The sequence below is a fragment of the Staurois parvus genome, unplaced genomic scaffold (assembly GCF_062004578.1).
Source record: "Staurois parvus isolate SC_StPar_1 unplaced genomic scaffold, SC_StPar_1.0 ptg001466l, whole genome shotgun sequence".
NCBI classification, from domain to species: Eukaryota; Metazoa; Chordata; class Amphibia; order Anura; family Ranidae; genus Staurois; species Staurois parvus.
The window spans coordinates 220,364-240,000 of NW_028319262.1; the positions used below are offsets into that span (position 1 = coordinate 220,364).

General features: G+C 50.3%; 1 protein-coding gene across 1 annotated transcript in view; it reads right to left on the bottom strand.

The window, feature by feature from the left end:
- MAP3K2 (mitogen-activated protein kinase kinase kinase 2) overlaps window positions 1–19,637 on the bottom strand; it is a 104,721-nt gene that overhangs the window by 40,131 nt on the left and 44,953 nt on the right. Inside the window, exons 3-5 of the mRNA XM_089662396.1 lie at window positions 15,425–15,543; window positions 13,757–13,797; window positions 6,196–6,295 (exon numbers count right to left, since the gene is read on the bottom strand). Of these exons, the coding sequence (XP_089518522.1) occupies window positions 6,196–6,295; window positions 13,757–13,797; window positions 15,425–15,543 (260 nt within the window). The remainder of the gene's footprint in view (window positions 1–6,195; window positions 6,296–13,756; window positions 13,798–15,424; window positions 15,544–19,637) is intronic.

Consider the following 19,637-nt stretch of genomic DNA (forward strand, 5'->3'; position numbering starts at 1 on the left):
ATCACTGGCAGACTGAGGGCTTACCAAAGGCATTCCTTTACCGTGTGATTATACTTCTTACGTTTCTAAGTAGTTTTTAACCTCTTTTACCAATAAATCTTTAACCCTCAACACTGAGATTGGCGCCCCCTTGTGTCCGATTTGCAGACAATATATGCCTATAGCAGTTGGGATGTTGTGTGCTGTATCTGCTTTAAGTGTCTCTCAAGGCAGCACAGTGGCTAAATGGTTAGCACTTCCGCCTGGCAGTACTCGGGTCGTTGGTTCGAATCCCAGCCACGGCACCTCCTGCCTGGAGTTTGCGTGTTCTCCCTGTGCTTGCGTGGGTTTCCTCCGGGTACTCCGGTTTCCTCCCACACTCCAAAGACATGCTGGTAGGTTAATTGGCTCCTGTCTAAATTGGCCCTAGTATGTGTATGTATGAATGTGAGTTAGGGACCTTAGATTGCACACCCCTTGAGGGTTAAGGACTGATGTGAATGTACAATATATATGTAAAAGCGCTGTGTAAATTGGTCGCCCAAATAAGCACCTGAAATAAATAAAATAAATAAATAAGGCAAAAATAAAAGAAGGTGGCACAAATAGGAGGTTCATTCCCAATGTGCTTCTTCTATTCTTAGTTTTTGTGAAGTTATCTTGCCATTTCCCTGATTACTTGATGCTGGGCTGGTAGCTGCTATTGAAACAGCTAACCCCCCCCAAGCATTTTCAGAACCTGAAATCAGGGAAAGAGGAGCCAAAGGTGACGATGTCACTTCCGGTCTCAATCTCCCAAGTGTTGTCAGCACCCAGAAACATGGGAAACAGCGCCCGAGCGAATGTCGCTTCCTGTCTTGACGTCTCAAACGCCATCGGCACCGGGAAGTCACTTTCTCCAGTACACATGCACTGCGCTCCAACAAAGCTCAGCCTGCACAAAGCATAGTCGGGCACATACAGCTCCTACCCTCCACCTCCTACTTTGGCAAGGGAACAGGAGTGAAAAAGGTGGGAACGTTCCTCCCCGTCTTGACATTAGGCCTCAGGGAAATCTGTTGAATTTATTTTAAATAAACTTCAGAGACTGAACTATTAATGTTAGAGCTGACATCTGGGCCATTGGTTATAGGTTGACGGTTCATCTATTTTAATACTGAGCTGGGATTTATCATGTCTGCACAGGAAGGCTTTTTTTTTATGACAAATTTAGCTTAAAATATTTGGAGGGAAATCTAAAGCTCCAGCGGTTTTGCAGCTTCTTTATGGGTGACTCAGACTGGTGAGAGGTTTGCGGTGTTGGCGGGGTGCCACAAGTAACGCTGGGATGCCGCCAGTTTCTGTACACGGCCTGTTGCTTACACCAAGGTGATATCGGAGATTAAACTGCTTTCCTGATAGCTGCTGGAGGCAATTATTATGACTTTCAGGGTTGTACCACCAGATTTTATTACCATGCACAACTAATGAAAACCTGCACTGTTGTTTTCTACTACTAGCACACTATTTATCATAAGTAGAACATAGTGTGGAGGCATCTGATCTCTGTCCCGTGGGGGGAGGTTCAGGATCTGATCTCTGTCCCGTGGGGGGAGGTTCAGGATCTGATCTCTGTCCCGTGGGGGGAGGTTCAGGATCTGATCTCTGTCCCGTGGGGGGAGGTTCAGGATCTGATCTCTGTCCCGTGGGGGGAGGTTCAGGATCTGATCTCTGTCCCGTGGGGGGAGGTTCAGGATCTGATCTCTGTCCCGTGGGGGGAGGTTCAGGATCGGATCTCTGTCCCGTGGGGGGAGGTTCAGGATCGGATCTCTGTCCCGTGGGGGGAGGTTCAGGATCGGATCTCTGTCCCGTGGGGGGAGGTTCAGGATCGGATCTCTGTCCCGTGGGGGGAGGTTCAGGATCGGATCTCTGTCCCGTGGGGGGAGGTTCAGGATCGGATCTCTGTCCCGTGGGGGGAGGTTCAGGATCGGATCTCTGTCCCGTGGGGGGAGGTTCAGGATCGGATCTCTGTCCCGTGGGGGGAGGTTCAGGATCGGATCTCTGTCCCGTGGGGGGAGGTTCAGGATCTGATCTCTGTCCCGTGGGGGGAGGTTCAGGATCTGATCTCTGTCCCGTGGGGGGAGGTTCAGGATCTGATCTCTGTCCCGTGGGGGGAGGTTCAGGATCTGATCTCTGTCCCGTGGGGGGAGGTTCAGGATCTGATCTCTGTCCCGTGGGGGGAGGTTCAGGATCTGATCTCTGTCCCGTGGGGGGAGGTTCAGGATCTGATCTCTGTCCCGTGGGGGGAGGTTCAGGATCTGATCTCTGTCCCGTGGGGGGAGGTTCAGGATCTGATCTCTGTCCCGTGGGGGGAGGTTCAGGATCTGATCTCTGTCCCGTGGGGGGAGGTTCAGGATCTGATCTCTGTCCCGTGGGGGGAGGTTCAGGATCTGATCTCTGTCCCGTGGGGGGAGGTTCAGGATCTGATCTCTGTCCCGTGGGGGGAGGTTCAGGATCTGATCTCTGTCCCGTGGGGGGAGGTTCAGGATCTGATCTCTGTCCCGTGGGGGGAGGTTCAGGATCGGATCTCTGTCCCGTGGGGGGAGGTTCAGGATCGGATCTCTGTCCCGTGGGGGGAGGTTCAGGATCGGATCTCTGTCCCGTGGGGGGAGGTTCAGGATCGGATCTCTGTCCCGTGGGGGGAGGTTCAGGATCGGATCTCTGTCCCGTGGGGGGAGGTTCAGGATCGGATCTCTGTCCCGTGGGGGGAGGTTCAGGATCTGATCTCTGTCCCGTGGGGGGAGGTTCAGGATCTGATCTCTGTCCCGTGGGGGGAGGTTCAGGATCTGATCTCTGTCCCGTGGGGGGAGGTTCAGGATCTGATCTCTGTCCCGTGGGGGGAGGTTCAGGATCTGATCTCTGTCCCGTGGGGGGAGGTTCAGGATCTGATCTCTGTCCCGTGGGGGGAGGTTCAGGATCTGATCTCTGTCCCGTGGGGGGAGGTTCAGGATCTGATCTCTGTCCCGTGGGGGGAGGTTCAGGATCTGATCTCTGTCCCGTGGGGGGAGGTTCAGGATCTGATCTCTGTCCCGTGGGGGGAGGTTCAGGATCTGATCTCTGTCCCGTGGGGGGAGGTTCAGGATCTGATCTCTGTCCCGTGGGGGGAGGTTCAGGATCTGATCTCTGTCCCGTGGGGGGAGGTTCAGGATCTGATCTCTGTCCCGTGGGGGGAGGTTCAGGATCTGATCTCTGTCCCGTGGGGGGAGGTTCAGGATCTGATCTCTGTCCCGTGGGGGGAGGTTCAGGATCTGATCTCTGTCCCGTGGGGGGAGGTTCAGGATCTGATCTCTGTCCCGTGGGGGGAGGTTCAGGATCTGATCTCTGTCCCGTGGGGGGAGGTTCAGGATCTGATCTCTGTCCCGTGGGGGGAGGTTCAGGATCTGATCTCTGTCCCGTGGGGGGAGGTTCAGGATCTGATCTCTGTCCCGTGGGGGGAGGTTCAGGATCTGATCTCTGTCCCGTGGGGGGAGGTTCAGGATCTGATCTCTGTCCCGTGGGGGGAGGTTCAGGATCTGATCTCTGTCCCGTGGGGGGAGGTTCAGGATCTGATCTCTGTCCCGTGGGGGGAGGTTCAGGATCTGATCTCTGTCCCGTGGGGGGAGGTTCAGGATCTGATCTCTGTCCCGTGGGGGGAGGTTCAGGATCTGATCTCTGTCCCGTGGGGGGAGGTTCAGGATCTGATCTCTGTCCCGTGGGGGGAGGTTCAGGATCTGATCTCTGTCCCGTGGGGGGAGGTTCAGGATCTGATCTCTGTCCCGTGGGGGGAGGTTCAGGATCTGATCTCTGTCCCGTGGGGGGAGGTTCAGGATCTGATCTCTGTCCCGTGGGGGGAGGTTCAGGATCTGATCTCTGTCCCGTGGGGGGAGGTTCAGGATCTGATCTCTGTCCCGTGGGGGGAGGTTCAGGATCTGATCTCTGTCCCGCGGAGGGTTCAGGATCTGATCTCTGTCCCGCGGAGAGTACAGGATCTGATCTCTGTCCCGTGGAGGGTACAGGATCTGATCTCTGTCCCGTGGAGGGTACTGGATCTGATCTCAGTACTGTGGAAGGTTCTGGATCTGATCTCAGTACTGTGGAAGGTTCTGGATCTGATCTCAGTACTGTGGAAGGTTCTGGATCTGATCTCAGTACTGTGGAAGGTTCTGGATCTGATCTCAGTACTGTGGAAGGTTCTGGATCTGATCTCAGTACTGTGGAAGGTTCTGGATCTGATCTCAGTACTGTGGAAGGTTCTGGATCTGATCTCAGTACTGTGGAAGGTTCTGATCTCTGTACTGTGAAGGGTTTTAGATCTGATCTCTGTACGGTGAAATGTTCTGAACTCTGTACTGTGGAGGGTTCTGATGCAAACATAAAAGGTAAACCTCTCTCTTCTGCATTATTCCGGTCACAGATTTCAGATATTTTGGAGTTACTGACCCAGAAAAGCTCTCAGATTAGAAAGTCCAAGTGAAGTAAAAACACCCGACCTGCATACTTGAGCAGCGATTCAGAGACTGGATGAAAATGACAATCAGGGAACTATGGCTTTTGAGAAAGGTCTGCAATGACACTCATTTTGTACAGGTTTCCTTTAAAAGTAAACCTGTAGTTTGCCCAGGCAAAGCAAAAGAGACACAAAGATTATTTCTCAATAAAACTGCGGCTCTTCTCCAACCAAAATAAAATGATACAAATGGACCTTACGGTAAGGGTTTGTATCCTATTAAAATTGCAATCAAGTACTCCTCCATTTGTGAGCATGTGCATAACTGAGGCCTAAGGTTTGGTGGCCGACGTTTGGCAACTCGAACTGTCAGCTCCCTCCACAGATTTTCAATCGGATTAAGGTCTGGAGACTGGCTAGGCCACTCCAGGACCTTAATGTGCTTCTTCTTGAGCCGCTCCTTTGTTGCCTTGGCCGTGTGTTTTGGGTCATTGTCATGCTGGAACACCCATCCACGACCCATTTTCAATGCCCTGGCTGAGGGAAGAAGGTTTTCACCCAAGATCTGAGGGTACATTTCTCCGTCCATCGTCCCTTTGATGCGGTGCAGTTGTCCTGTCCCCTTAGCAGAAAAACACCCCCAAAGCAGAATGTTTCCACCACCATGTTTCACAGTTGGGATGGTGTTCTTGGGGTCATAGGCAGCATTCCTCCCCCTCCAAACACGGCGAGTTGAGTTGATGCCAAAGAGCTCGATTTTGGTCTCATCTGACCACAACACTTTCCACCAGTCCTCCTCTGCATCATTCAGATGTTCAGTGGCAGACTTCAGAGGGGCCTGGACATGTGCTTTCTTGAGCAGAGGGACCTTGCGGGCACTGCAGGATTTCAGTCCTTGTCGGCGTAGTGTGTTACCAATTGTTTTCTTGGTGACTGTGGTCCCAGCTGCCTGGAGATCATTGACAAGATCCTCACGTGTAGTTCTGGGATGATTCCTCACTGTTCTCATGATCATTGACACTCCACGAGGTGAGATCTTGCATGGTGCACCAGACCTAGGGAGACTGACACTTGTTTTGTGTTTCTTCCATTTGTGAATGATTGCACCAACTGTTGTCACCTTCTCACCAAGCTGCTTGGCCATAGTTTGGTAGCCCAGTCCAGCCTTGTGTAGGTCTACAATCTTGTCCTTGACATCCTTGGACAGATCTTTGGTCTTTGCCATGGTGGAGAGTTTGGAATCTGATGGTTTGATTGCTCCTGTGGACAGGTGTCCTTTATACAGGTAACAAAATGAGATTAGCAGCACTCCCTTTAAGAGACTGCTTCTAATCTCAGCTTGTTACCTGTATGAAAGACACCTGGTTCCTGCTGAATGATAGGGGATCAAATACTTATTTCCCTCATGAACATACAAATCAGTGCATAATTTGTTAGATGCATTTCTTTTGAATTTTGTGTTGCTATTCTGTCTCTCAGTGTTACAATACACCGAACATTCGATTTTTAGACTGATAGTTTGTGAGTGGGCAAACATTCAAAATCGGCAGAGGAGCAAATATGCATTTCCTTCACTGTAGGTGTAAAACATGGAATACTCACACAGTAAATCACACGTCTCTCCTGCTGCTGAAAACTAACACTGCAATCACTAAACTGCCGCACTGTGCTGACAGAACAGCAGTGGGCTCTTTTTTCCTCTTCTAGGAAGAAGTGTAACCGTTTTGTAAGGCAATTGTAAATGCATTTACCTCGTTATTACTGTAATGAAGATCCATGCACTGCCCGAAGGCCACTTTGGCCTTCGTGAAAAGGTCTTCCAGCAGAACAGGCCGGGGAAATTGTAGGATCCTGGAAAAACATCAAGTCATTGCATTAAGCCTGGTTTATTTCAGACATTAAAATGAGCTTTATTCTACATCAAAAGGTCAGTAACTGGAAAGGTAAAACGATGACTATGACAGCCAGAATGAGTCACTGGGATGCCGAAAAGAATAATGCAATAACAATTCATGAGCCAAAAGAAAACCGCTATAGTAAATACCTCTAAAGATGACAAAACGTTATTACAGTCGAGATTAAAAAAACTCTTTAACTAACCCCTTAAAAAAAGTGGTCATAAACCTCAGGCATGAAATATGAACAAAGCATATCTCCTCTATAGTGTGTACTTGTCTCAGTCCAGAGCACTAAGTGTCATTTCTGTTTCCTGCTTTATTCCTCTGCTATCAGCATGAGCCACTTCTGACAAGTTGTACTGACACCAAGAGAAAAATGGTGATAGGAAGCTGTGTGTGTGTGTGCGCATCTGTGTGTGTGTGTGTACGTCTGTGTGTATTTCTGTGTACGTACATGTATCTGTGTGTATGCGTGTAGGCATGGGGGGGTTGTCTCTTCTCTCCAATCAGCTCTTAGAGCTCTGAAATTAAACTGGCTCATTGGCGCACCCTCTGACGATGTGCGTGGCACGTAACGCGCAAGGAGGAGCCTGCTCCTGACGTCACGCCGTCGGAGCATTGTGGAGCTCCGGCGGCCATTACGTTTTTGGGACGGTCCGTGTCTGATCTTACCGTTTCCTTATATGTTTTTGGATGCATCCCTGATTACCGTATTTTTCGCCGTATAAGACGCACTTTTTCTTCCCCAAAACTGGGGGGGAAATGTCAGTGCGTCTTATGGGGCGAATATGGAGCGGCCGGTCCGGTATTTCCACCGCGGCCGTGTCAGAATACCGGGCCGGCCGCTCAGCTCTGCAGCGGGACCTTACCTGTTCCTCTATCCAGCGGCGCGCTGTCTTCCCGGCTTCAGTAGTGTGGGCGCTGGGCATGACAGCCGGGTGCCAAGTGCGCATGCGCAAGAAGCGGTGCTTTTTGTGAATGGTAAGGCGGTACCTGGGACACATGACAGATCCCAGAAGCCGCCGGACCAATCACAAAGCTTAAGTGCTTCTCGCTCATGCGCACTGGGCACCCGGCTGTCATGCTGAGCGCCATTACAGAAGCCGGGAAGACAGCGCGCGGCTGGATCGAGGAACAGGTAAGATCAAACAAAAACTCTGCGGAAGTAAGAGCGGGTACCTGTCAAATTCAGGTACCCGCTCCCCACCTCCCCAAAGGTCAGCAGTCATCTGTACTGTCCGCAGTCTCTGGTCATCCCTGTGCTGTCCGCAGTCTCTGGTCATCCCTGTGCTGTCCGCAGTCTCTGGTCATCCCTGTACTGTGTCCGCAGTCTCTGGTCATCCCTGTACTGTGTCCGCAGTCTCTGGTCATCCCTGTACTGTGTCCGCAGTCTCTGGTCATCCCTGTGCTGTCCGCAGTCTCTGGTCATCCCTGTACTGTGTCTGCAGTCTCTGGTCATCCCTGTACTGTGTCTGCAGTCTCTGGTCATCCCTGTACTGTGTCCGCAGTCTCTGGTCATCCCTGTACTGTGTCCGCAGTCTCTGGTCATCCCTGTACTGTGTCCGCAGTCTCTGGTCATCTCCTGTACTGTGTCTGCAGTCCATTAGTTCAGAATTTTTTTTTCCTGTTTTCTGCCTCTAAAACCTAGGTGCGTCTTATGGTCAGGTGCGTCTTATACGGCGAAAAATACGGTATCTGTTCAATAAATTTGTTTTACCCTACTACACTATGGGCGCCTTTTTGCTTTGACCCCGTGTGGGGAGAATCTCTTTTTCAGACACCTTTTGCTCCGGGTTTATCCAGAAAGGGAGGCACCTGTCACCATTAGAGCTACACCTACTTATCTCTAAAGGGAAACTCTGGTCTGGAGCATTAACCTACTAGTGTTCTTGAACCTGATCCACTCTGAGAGGGAAATCATCCTGCCTGCTGATCCAGATGTGTAGTTCGGCCCATACCAGGAAGCAATTTGTTCATTGCACTTTAATAGTGCACTTCCGGTGAGTGTGCATTTCTACTATTTATCACAAGGCACTTTCACCGATCTGGAATTGCGGGGACTTTTATTGTGGAATTATTAACCTTTTACACTATTGTATCACATTTTAGCACTGCACTATTTTTATGATAGCTCTCAGAGCTCTCCTCACTGAGCTCTGCAGTGTGTAATTTCAGTTCTCTGCCCCGTTTTCAAAACTCTATAAATTAAGGATTTTGAACAGATGTAGAGAAGACTGCAGATAATCCTTCTACATAAGTTGTGCCTGTTTGTGTTCATTTCTTTGTCATCACCTGACGCCAGTCACTTCACTGGGTATATGTTCATTTACAGCCACTATAAAATGAACCTGTTATTTGCCCATTCAGGGCAAAGCAGCACTTAACCGCTGCCTTTCCAGCTGCGCAGACTTGCTTTCCAGCCCTCAGACCATGTCTGGAGTCTCAATGGACCCAAAGCTCTCCTGGGACCTTGGTGTCCTCAGAGGCAGAATGTCTCTGCAGTCTCTCCACCCCTTCGAGCTGTCCAAGAAAGGGGGACTAAGTGGTCACATGACCGCCACTAAAAGCACCTAAAAAAAGAATGTCTATTTTTTTATTTCTTGACTGTGTGTTTATAACTTGCTGTGGTTAATAAATCAATCTTCCCATTTGCTGACTGACTAAAGTATCTGGAAAGCATTAATGGCTGTGAGTGCACACAGTGGGAGATATGAAATGACCTTTGATCCCATGGGACAGGAGGAGTGTAATCATAGCTCATACCAGGCACTTGTTTTCTCTGCCTTGGAATGTGAGGGAGCTGGAAGTACAGGGACTAGCATTGATAAGAACCAGTGCAGGAATACATCACCCATTACCCTTCATTGCAACTGGTTTCCTCCAATGGCCATAGCAAAGCATCTATTAAATTCTTCGAGACATTGTTACTAGGAAAGTGGTTGTAATGCAAGGTTTTTTTTTTTGTACCTTATTTATTGCAGATACTTATATCGCGCCGTCAATTTATGCAGCGCTTTACATATATATTGTACATTCACATCAGTGCCTAACCCTCAAGGGGCGTACAATCTAAGGTCCCTAACTTACATTCATACATACACATACTAGGGACAATTTAGACAGGAGCCAATTCATCTACCAGCATGTCTTTGGAATATGCATTCTATTAAAGTATTGCTAAACCCAGGACCCCACATTCACTCTGTCCGCTCTCCCCGGACCCCGCATTCACTCTGTCCGCTCTCCCCGGACCCCGCATTCACTCTGTCCGCTCTCCCCGGACCCCGCATTCACTCTGTCCGCTCTCCCCGGACCCCGCATTCACTATATCTGGTCTCCCGAACCCCGCATTCACTATATCTGCTCTCCCCGGACCCCGCATTCACTCTGTCCGCTCTGCCCGGACCCCGCATTCACTCTGTCCGCTCTCCCCGGACCCCGCATTCACTATATCCGCTCTCCCCGGACCCCGCATTCACTATATCCGCTCTCCCCGGACCCCGCATTCACTATATCAGGTCTCCCGAACCCTGCATTCACTATATCAGGTCTCCCGAACCCTGCATTCACTATATTCGCTCTCCCTGGACCCCGCATTCACTATATCCGGTCTCCCTGGACCCCGCATTCACTATATCCGGTCTCCCCGGACCCTGCATTCACGCTATCCGGTCTCCCCGGACCCTGCATTCACGCTATCCGCTCTCCCCGGACCCTGCATTCACGCTATCCGCTCTCCCCTGACCCTGCATTCACTATACCCGCTCTCCACGGACCCTGCATTCACTATACCCGCTCTCCACGGACCCTGCATTCACTATACCCGCTCTCCACGGACCCTGCATTCACTATACCCGCTCTCCACGGACCCTGCATTCACTATACCCGTTCTCCCCGGACCCTGCATTCACTATACCCGTTCCCCACGGACCCTGCATTCACTATACCCGCTCTCCCCGGACCCCGCATTCACTATATCTGGTTTCCCCGGACCCTGCATTCACTATATCTGCTCTCCCAGGACCCTGCATTCACTATATCCACTCTCCCTGGACCCTGCATTCACTATATCCACTCTCCCTGGACCCTGCATTCACTATATCCACTCTCCCCGGACCCTGCATTCACTATATCCGCTCTCCCCGGACCCTGCATTCACTATATCCGCTCTCCCCGGACCCTGCATTCACTATATCTGGTTTCCCCGGACCCTGCATTCACTATATCCGGTCTCCCCGGACCCTGCATTCACTATATCCGGTCTTCCCGGACCCTGCATTCACTATATCTGGTTTCCACGGACCCTGCATTCACTATATCTGGACTCCCACAGTGCACAGAGCATGGAAATGCAATAATTTAGTAAATATAAATTGTTAAACACCTTTTCTCATCAGCAGTATATAGCAGTCTTGTGACTTCTATCTATGTCCAGAAAAAGCACTGATTAATTTTGCAGGATGAGTTTTCATTCACCCCTGACTATCAAATAAGGCTGCATGACCCCTGACCCTCTGTCTGGACAGTGCGGATTGGCCCTGTGCTGATCACATACACTCTCCCAAGAAAAAAAAAAAACCTCTAGCAATACACACCAAAATGAGGATGTGCAACTTGCCCCCAAGGCTCTGTTCTATCAGCAGATGGATTGGGGACAGTAGAAGAAGGGGTAGATCACAGACGACAGGATCAATCATCCTTTTTGCGCAATGCAGAGGAATAATCCCTCGGCTTCCACAGTGGGTGTACAGTAAAGCTTCTGTGGTCTGCTCTATCTCCAGTCCCCCTCATACTCACTTGAGCCCAACTTCAATTCAGCGATGTGCACGAGAGCAGCAGCTCTCTCTTTCTCTCCTCATTGGTTCAGAGACAGCAGCAGGAGCTATTGGCTAACACTGCTGTCAATCGCAGCCAGTGACAGGGGGGGGGTGTTACACTGAGCCATGGTATGTGTTTCAATGGACACACAGAGCAGGGCTTGGGCATGCATGAGTTGAGTTACTCCATAGCAAGTGGCAAGTGTTAGGCAGTGGGGTGCGTGGGTGTCTCAAGTCAGGAGCACTGGTAGGGGGGCCTAAGAAGCGAAGGATCAGGGCTTCTCTGTGCAAAACCAGAGCAGGTAAGTAGAACGTTTGTTATTTAAAGAAAAAAAATCCTAGGTTTACAATCATTTTAATATTTACTGAAAAGTGAAGCTGTTTGTTGAACAAAAGTTAAAAAAACAGAACCTCTTCCCACAGCAACCAAAATGTGGTTTTAGGTTCGGTTCTCTCTAAAACATCGAGGCATGAAACCCAACTGGTTGCTCTACTCAGAACCTATCATTAAAGTGTACAGCCAAAGTATTGTTTGTTGGAGAAAGGTCAGAGGTCAGGGTCACTGTTTGCTGTACATGTCCAACCAAAAAGATTTCCCTTCACTTTGTTTCGAAAGCACAAGTAAAAAGGGAAGTTCCCTCTTATACGTGAATGAAAGCCAAAAAATAGTAAAATGTTTCCTTTTCACACACTTTACAGTATACATGCAGTGCAGGGTACCGGTCACTGTCACCAAATCACATTTTTCTAAGCAGGAAAGCATCTCTGCCAGGGGTGCTGGAGAAGCTGCATCAGCAGTTTACACCTATAGGGCTTGTTCACACGTGACTTCTTCCCAAACACCCCTATAGCATTAGACAGGCGTTTACAATCATTACCCCCTTCCAGTCCGGACACTTTTCCCCCCCTCCAGTCCGGACACTTTCCCCACCTTCCAGTCCGGACACTTTTCCCCCCTTCCAGTCCGGACACTTTTCCCCCCTTCCAGTCCGGACACTTTTCCCCCCTTCCAGTCCGGACACTTTTCCCCCCTTCCAGTCCGGACACTTTCCCCCCCTCCAGTCCGGACACTTTTCCCCCCTTCCAGTCCGGACACTTTTCCCCCCCTTCCAGTCCGGACACTTTTCCCCCCCTTCCTGTCCGGACACTTTTCCCCCCCTTCCTGTCCGGACACTTTCCCCCCCCCCCCCCTTCCAGTCCGGACACTTTCCCCCCCCCCCTTCCAGTCCGGACACTTTCCCCCCCCCTTCCAGTCCGGACCCTTTCCCCCCCCCCCCTTCCAGTCTGGACACTTTCCCCCCCCCCTTCCAGTCCGGACACTTTCCCCCCCCCCTTCCAGTCCGGACACTTTCCCCCCCTTCCTGTCCAGGCCAATTTTCAGCGCTATCACCCTTTGAATGACAATTGTGCAGTCATGCAACATTGTACCCATATGAATTTTTTAGCATTTTTTAGAGACAGAGAAAGCTTTATTTTGGTGGTATTTATTCACCACTGGGATTTTTTTTTTTTTTGCTATATAAATGAAAGTCCAAAAATTTTGAAGAAAAGGGTTTTTCTTATAAAATTTTGCAAATAAATAATATTTCATCATAAATCTTGTCCAAAACATATTCAGTTATCTTTTTAGTGTAGTAAAAAAAAAAAAAAAAAATAACCCAAATTAGTTTATAACCAAAAATTATAATAAAATAAATTGTTTACATTTTTATATTATTTATGGTTTTTTCTCCTACATACTGTCACTGTACTACTGGTGGGGGATGATGAAGATTTTTTTTTTTTTTTACACTGATTGCTTTTACACCCATAAAGGCTCCTTCTCTCTGGCTGCATTCTTGCAGCGATTGAGAAATACTGTGTGAGCTGAGATTGGTCACATGGTACAAGGGTGTTGTGAATAGCCTTGTACCATGTGATCTCTGTGATCATTCACAGATTTCATACGTAGTAAGCAATGATGTCAGAAGTGACATCTTGCTTACTACTCTGCATGTGATCACTGATTGGCCAGTCAGTGATCACATGATCGGGACCTCGCACAGAGGTCCTGTACAGCGATCGGTGTTCCACTGTGTCCGGAGGACACAGCGGGCACCGGATCGCGGTGCTGCGCGCACCCACAGAACGCGCCAGTCCAAAATGGCGGGCGCCGTTTATGAACGGCAACCCGCCCCTGGACTGCCACTGTCCGGTCGTTTATATACAGCAGCCAGACGGCAAGTGGTAAAAAATGCTCCCCAAATGCCCTATGAGCAGTTTTGAGGCGTTTTAGAAGCATTAAAACCGTACCACAAACACCTATAATGAACTTAATGGTATTAACGCCCAGAAAACACCTGCCAGGCATTTGCCCAGCCTCACCATTTGAATGGGAGGTGTTGAAAGGCTTCAAATCCTCCTGACTGGAGGTGTCAAATTTGACGCGACGCTAAAGCTTCAGTGTAAACAGCACTGTGGGCTGCCATGTGTATCATCTTCATGAAAAACGCCCCTCAAAACGCCTGCTTTCAACGCTAGTGTGAACTGAGCCTTTGGGAACAGCTTTAGGTAGCCCTGGATGTGCACAGTCAGCCTAAAGATCATTCTTGTCTTACCTTTTCTCTCCACGATGTTCAAATTTAACACGAACATCATTCTGCAATGAAAAAAAAAAAGTTAAAAATGAAGATAGGCAATGCAAAAGCAATACAACCTTCACCGAAATAAAAAGTGCAATGATACCTTACAGCAATGTGACAGACCAGAAAAAAAACATGGCTTTTACTAAAAAACCAAGATGGTCCTTAAGTGCTTTCCCGCTGCCTTATAGCAGAAATACTGCTACAGGGCGGCAGGGGTGCACAAAATCACGTATATATATGTGATTTTGTATTTCCGGGGGGGAGTTACAGAGCGCGAGGGCCATGTGAGGGTGGGGAGTTACAGAGCGCGAGGGCCATGTGAGGGTGGGGAGTTACAGAGCGCGAGGGCCGGGTGAGGGTGGGGAGTTACAGAGCGCGAGGGCCGGGTGAGGGTGGGGAGTTACAGAGCGCGAGGGCCGGGTGAGGGGTGAAGTAACAGAGCGCGAGGGCCGGGTGAGGGGTGAAGTAACAGAGCGCGAGGGGCGGGTGAGGGGTGAAGTAACAGAGCGAGAGGGGCGGGTGAGGGGGGGGGTGAAGTAAATAGCGAGAGGGCCGGGCGAGGGGGGTGAAGTAGAGCGAGAGGGCGGGGAGAGGGGTGAGGGAAGTACAGAGCGAGAGGGCGGGGAGAGGGGTGAGGGAAGTACAGAGCGAGAGGGTGGGGAGAGGGGTGAGGGAAGTACAGAGCGAGAGGGCGGGGAGAGGGGTGAGGGAAGTATAGAGCGAGAGGGCCGGGAGAGGGGTGAGGGAAGTACAGAGCGAGAGGGCCGGGAGAGGGGTGAGGGAAGTACAGAGCGAGAGGGCCGGGAGAGGGGTGAGGGAAGTACAGAGCGAGAGGGCCGGGAGAGGGGTGAGGGAAGTACAGAGTGAGAGGGCCGGGAGAGGGGTGAGGGAAGTACAGAGCGAGAGGGCCGGGAGAGGGGTGAGGGAAGTACAGAGCGAGAGGGCCGGGAGAGGGGTGAGGGAAGTACAGAGCGAGAGGGCCGGGAGAGGGGTGAGGGAAGTACAGAGCGAGAGGGCCGGGAGAGGGGTGAGGGAAGTACAGAGCGAGAGGGCCGGGAGAGGGGTGAGGGAAGTACAGAGCGAGAGGGCCGGGAGAGGGGTGAGGGAAGTACAGAGCGAGAGGGCCGGGAGAGGGGTGAGGGAAGTACAAAGCGAGAGGGCCGGGAGAGGGGTGAGGGAAGTACAGAGCGAGAGGGCCGGGAGAGGGGTGAGGGAAGTACAGAGCGAGAGGGCCGGGAGAGGGGTGAGGGAAGTACAGAGCGAGAGGGCCGGGAGAGGGGTGAGGGAAGTACAGAGCGAGAGGGCCGGGAGAGGGGTGAGTGAAGTACAGAGCGAGAGGGCTGGGTGAGGGTGGGGAGGTACAGAGCGAGAGATCCGGGACAGAGTGGGGAGGTACAGATTGAGAGGGCCAGGTGAGGGTGGGAAGGTACAGAGCGAGAGCGCTGGGTGAGGAGGAAGGGGAGAAAAAGAAATAGGACAGCGTAACATAAATGTATTTAACAAGCTGGAGGGCATACTCAAAAGTATATATCCAGCTTATCACCCCCTCCCTTAAACACCGGAAGGAGAAATAAAATGACGGTGCAAATGGTGGAAGCAAACTTTCATTTTACACAAAGGTAGGACTGAAGCGTCACTTACCTGCTTCTTGGGTGAGGTGGATTTGGAGCCGCCGGATTCATGCAGAGACAGGGCAGGTCTGCTGGCCTTATGTAAGACAACGAGATCCTGCATGATAGAATCCAGGGCCTGCTGCTCATCTATGAAATGAAGGGATGGCAGTGTGTCATACACAGCAAATACAGGAATAACATCTCTAACTGTAAATGACAGGAGCAAAACTATTTTTCTGGTCCATCTCATTATTATTATTGATTATATTAGGCTGCAGTATTCAATCAAACAAAATCCCAGGTTTTACAACACCACGCATTACAATTAGGCCTCGTGCAAGCTGTGCTGGGAATGCAGAAGAGCATATGGACATCGTACCTTCGCAGCCGAACTGCTTTCCCAAACCAAGCAAAACCTGCAGAAGAACGCAGCCTCTGCACAACGTCCCTCCATCCATTGTAATTCATGGCAGCAAAATGTAAAAAGCAAAACAGGGATCCCTGATGTCTTGTCAGTAATGGTCTGGAGCAGGGCTTAAAATTTCAAGTCCTGAGTTACTAGCCAGGCCTTAGAGTTACTCGCCACCAACAAACACACACAAACAGAGACACACGTACACACACACAGACACGTACACACACACACACAGACACGTACACACACACACACACAGACACGTACACACACACAGACACAGACACGTACACACACACACACACAGACACGTACACGTACACACACAGACACGTACACACACACACACACAGACACGTACACACACACACACAGACACGTACACACACACACACAGACACGTACACACACACACAAACACGTACACACACAAACAGACACGTACACACACACACAGACACGTACACACACACACAGACACGTAGACACGTACACACACACAGACACGTAGACACGTACACACACACAGACACGCACGTACACACACACAGACACGCACGTACACACACACACACACACACACACACACGTACACACACACAGACACGCACGTACACACACACACAGACACGCACGTACACACACACACAGACACGCACGTACACACACAGACACGCACGTACACACACACAGACACACACACACACACGTACACACACACACACACACACACGTACACACACACGTACACACAGACACGTACACACACAGATACGTACACACAGGTACACACACAGACACGTACACACACAGACACGTACACACACACAGACACGTACACACACACAGACACGTACACACACACAGACACGTACACACACACGTACACACACACGTACACACACACGTACACACAGACACACGTACAGACACGTACACACACAGACACGTACACACAGACAGACACGTACACACACAGACACGTACACACAGACAGACACGTACACACACAGACACGTACACACAGACACACAGACAGACACACGTACAGACACGTACACACACACACACACACACACAGACACACACACAGACACGTACACACACACACAGACACACACACACACAGACACGTACACACACACACACACACACACACGTAGACACGTACACACACACACAGACACGCACGTACACACACACACACAGACACGCACACACACACGTACACACACACAGACACGCACACACACACACGCACACACACACGTACACACACACACACGTACAGATAAGTACACACAGACACACGTACACACACAGACACGTACACACACACAGACACACGTACACACACAGACACACGTACACACACACACACAGACACACGTACAGACACACACACGTACGTACAGACACAGACACGTACACACAGACACAGACACGTACACGCACACAGACACGTACACGCACACAGACACACGTACAGACACGTACACACAGACACACGTACAGACACGTACACACACAGACACGTACACACACAGACACGTACACACACAGACACGTACACACACAGACACGTACACACACAGACACGTACACACACAGACACGTACACACACACAGACACGTACACACACACACACGTACACACACACACACGTACACACACACACGTACACACACACACGTACACACACACACGTACACACACACACGTACACACACACGTACGTACAGACACACGTACAGACACGTACACACACAGACACGTACACACACAGACACGTACACACACACACACACACACGTACAGACACGTACACACACACACACACACACACAAACAGACACGTACAGACACACACACGTACACACACACACACAGACACGTACACACACACACACAGACACGTACACACACACACACACACACACACACACACAGACATGTACACACACAGACACGTACACGCACACACACACGTACACACACGTACACACAGACACACGTACAGACACGTACACACAGACACACGTACAGACACGTACACACAGACACACGTACAGACACGTACACACACAGACACGTACACGCACACACACACGTACACACGTACACACACACACGTACACACACACGTACACACACACGTACACACACACGTACACACACACGTACACACAGACACACGTACAGACACGTACACACAGACACACAGACACACAGACAGACACACACACAAACAGACACGTACAGACACACAGACACGTACACACACACACACACACGTACACACACACACACACACACACACACACGTACACACACACACACACACACACACACAGACACACACACACACACACACACACAGACACGTACACACACACACAGACACGTACACACACACACACAGACACGTACACGTACAGACACGTACACACAGACACGTACACACACGTACACACACAGACACGTACACACACGTACACACACAGACACGTACACACACGTACACACACAGACACGTACACACACACAGACACGTACACGTACACACACAGACATGTACACACACACACGTACACACACACACGTACACAGACACGTACACAGACACGTACACAGACACGTACACACACACGTACACACACACGTACACACACACGCACACAGACACGTACACACAGACACGTACACACGCACACAGACACGTACACACGCACACAGACACGTACACACGCACACAGACACGTACACACGCACACAGGTACACACGCACAGACACACACGTACAGACACACACGTACAGACACACACACAGACACGTACACACACACAGACACGTACACACACACACACAGACACGTACACACACACACACAGACACGTACACACACACACAGACACGTACACACACACACAGACACGTACACACAGACACGTACACACACACACACACACACGTACACAGACACGTACACACACGTACACACACGTACACACACGTACACACACACACACACACGTACACACACACACACACACACACGTACACACACACACACACACACACACACACACACACACACACACGTACACACACACACACAGACACGCACACAGACACGTACACACGCACACAGACACGTACACACGCACACAGACACGTACACACGCACACAGACACGTACACACGCACACAGACACGTACACACGCACACAGACACGTACACACGCACACAGACACGTACACACGCACACAGACACGTACACACGCACACAGACACAAGTACACACGCACACAGACACAAGTACACACACACACAGACACAAGTACACACACACACAGACACAAGTACACACACACACACAGACACAAGTACACACACACACACACGAAAACACACATGCACAGAGACACATGTACACACATTTATACATACACACGCACGTACAGACACATATACATGTACATGCAGAGAAATACATGTACATGCAGAGAAATACACATGCACAGATACATGTGCATACATACAGACACATGTATACACAGACACATGTACACAGACACATGTACACACAGAAATACACATGCACAGACACGTACATACACACAGACATATGTACACAGACACATGTACGTACATACACACAGACACGTACATATACACAGACACATGTACATGCATACACAGACACACACACGCACACTGTTAAGTGCTCTCTCCTCTCCCCTGAAGCCACGACTGGCTGACAGAGGATCATGTGACCAAAGTGAGCTGAAATTAGGTAGGCACACACACAGGGAAAACACCC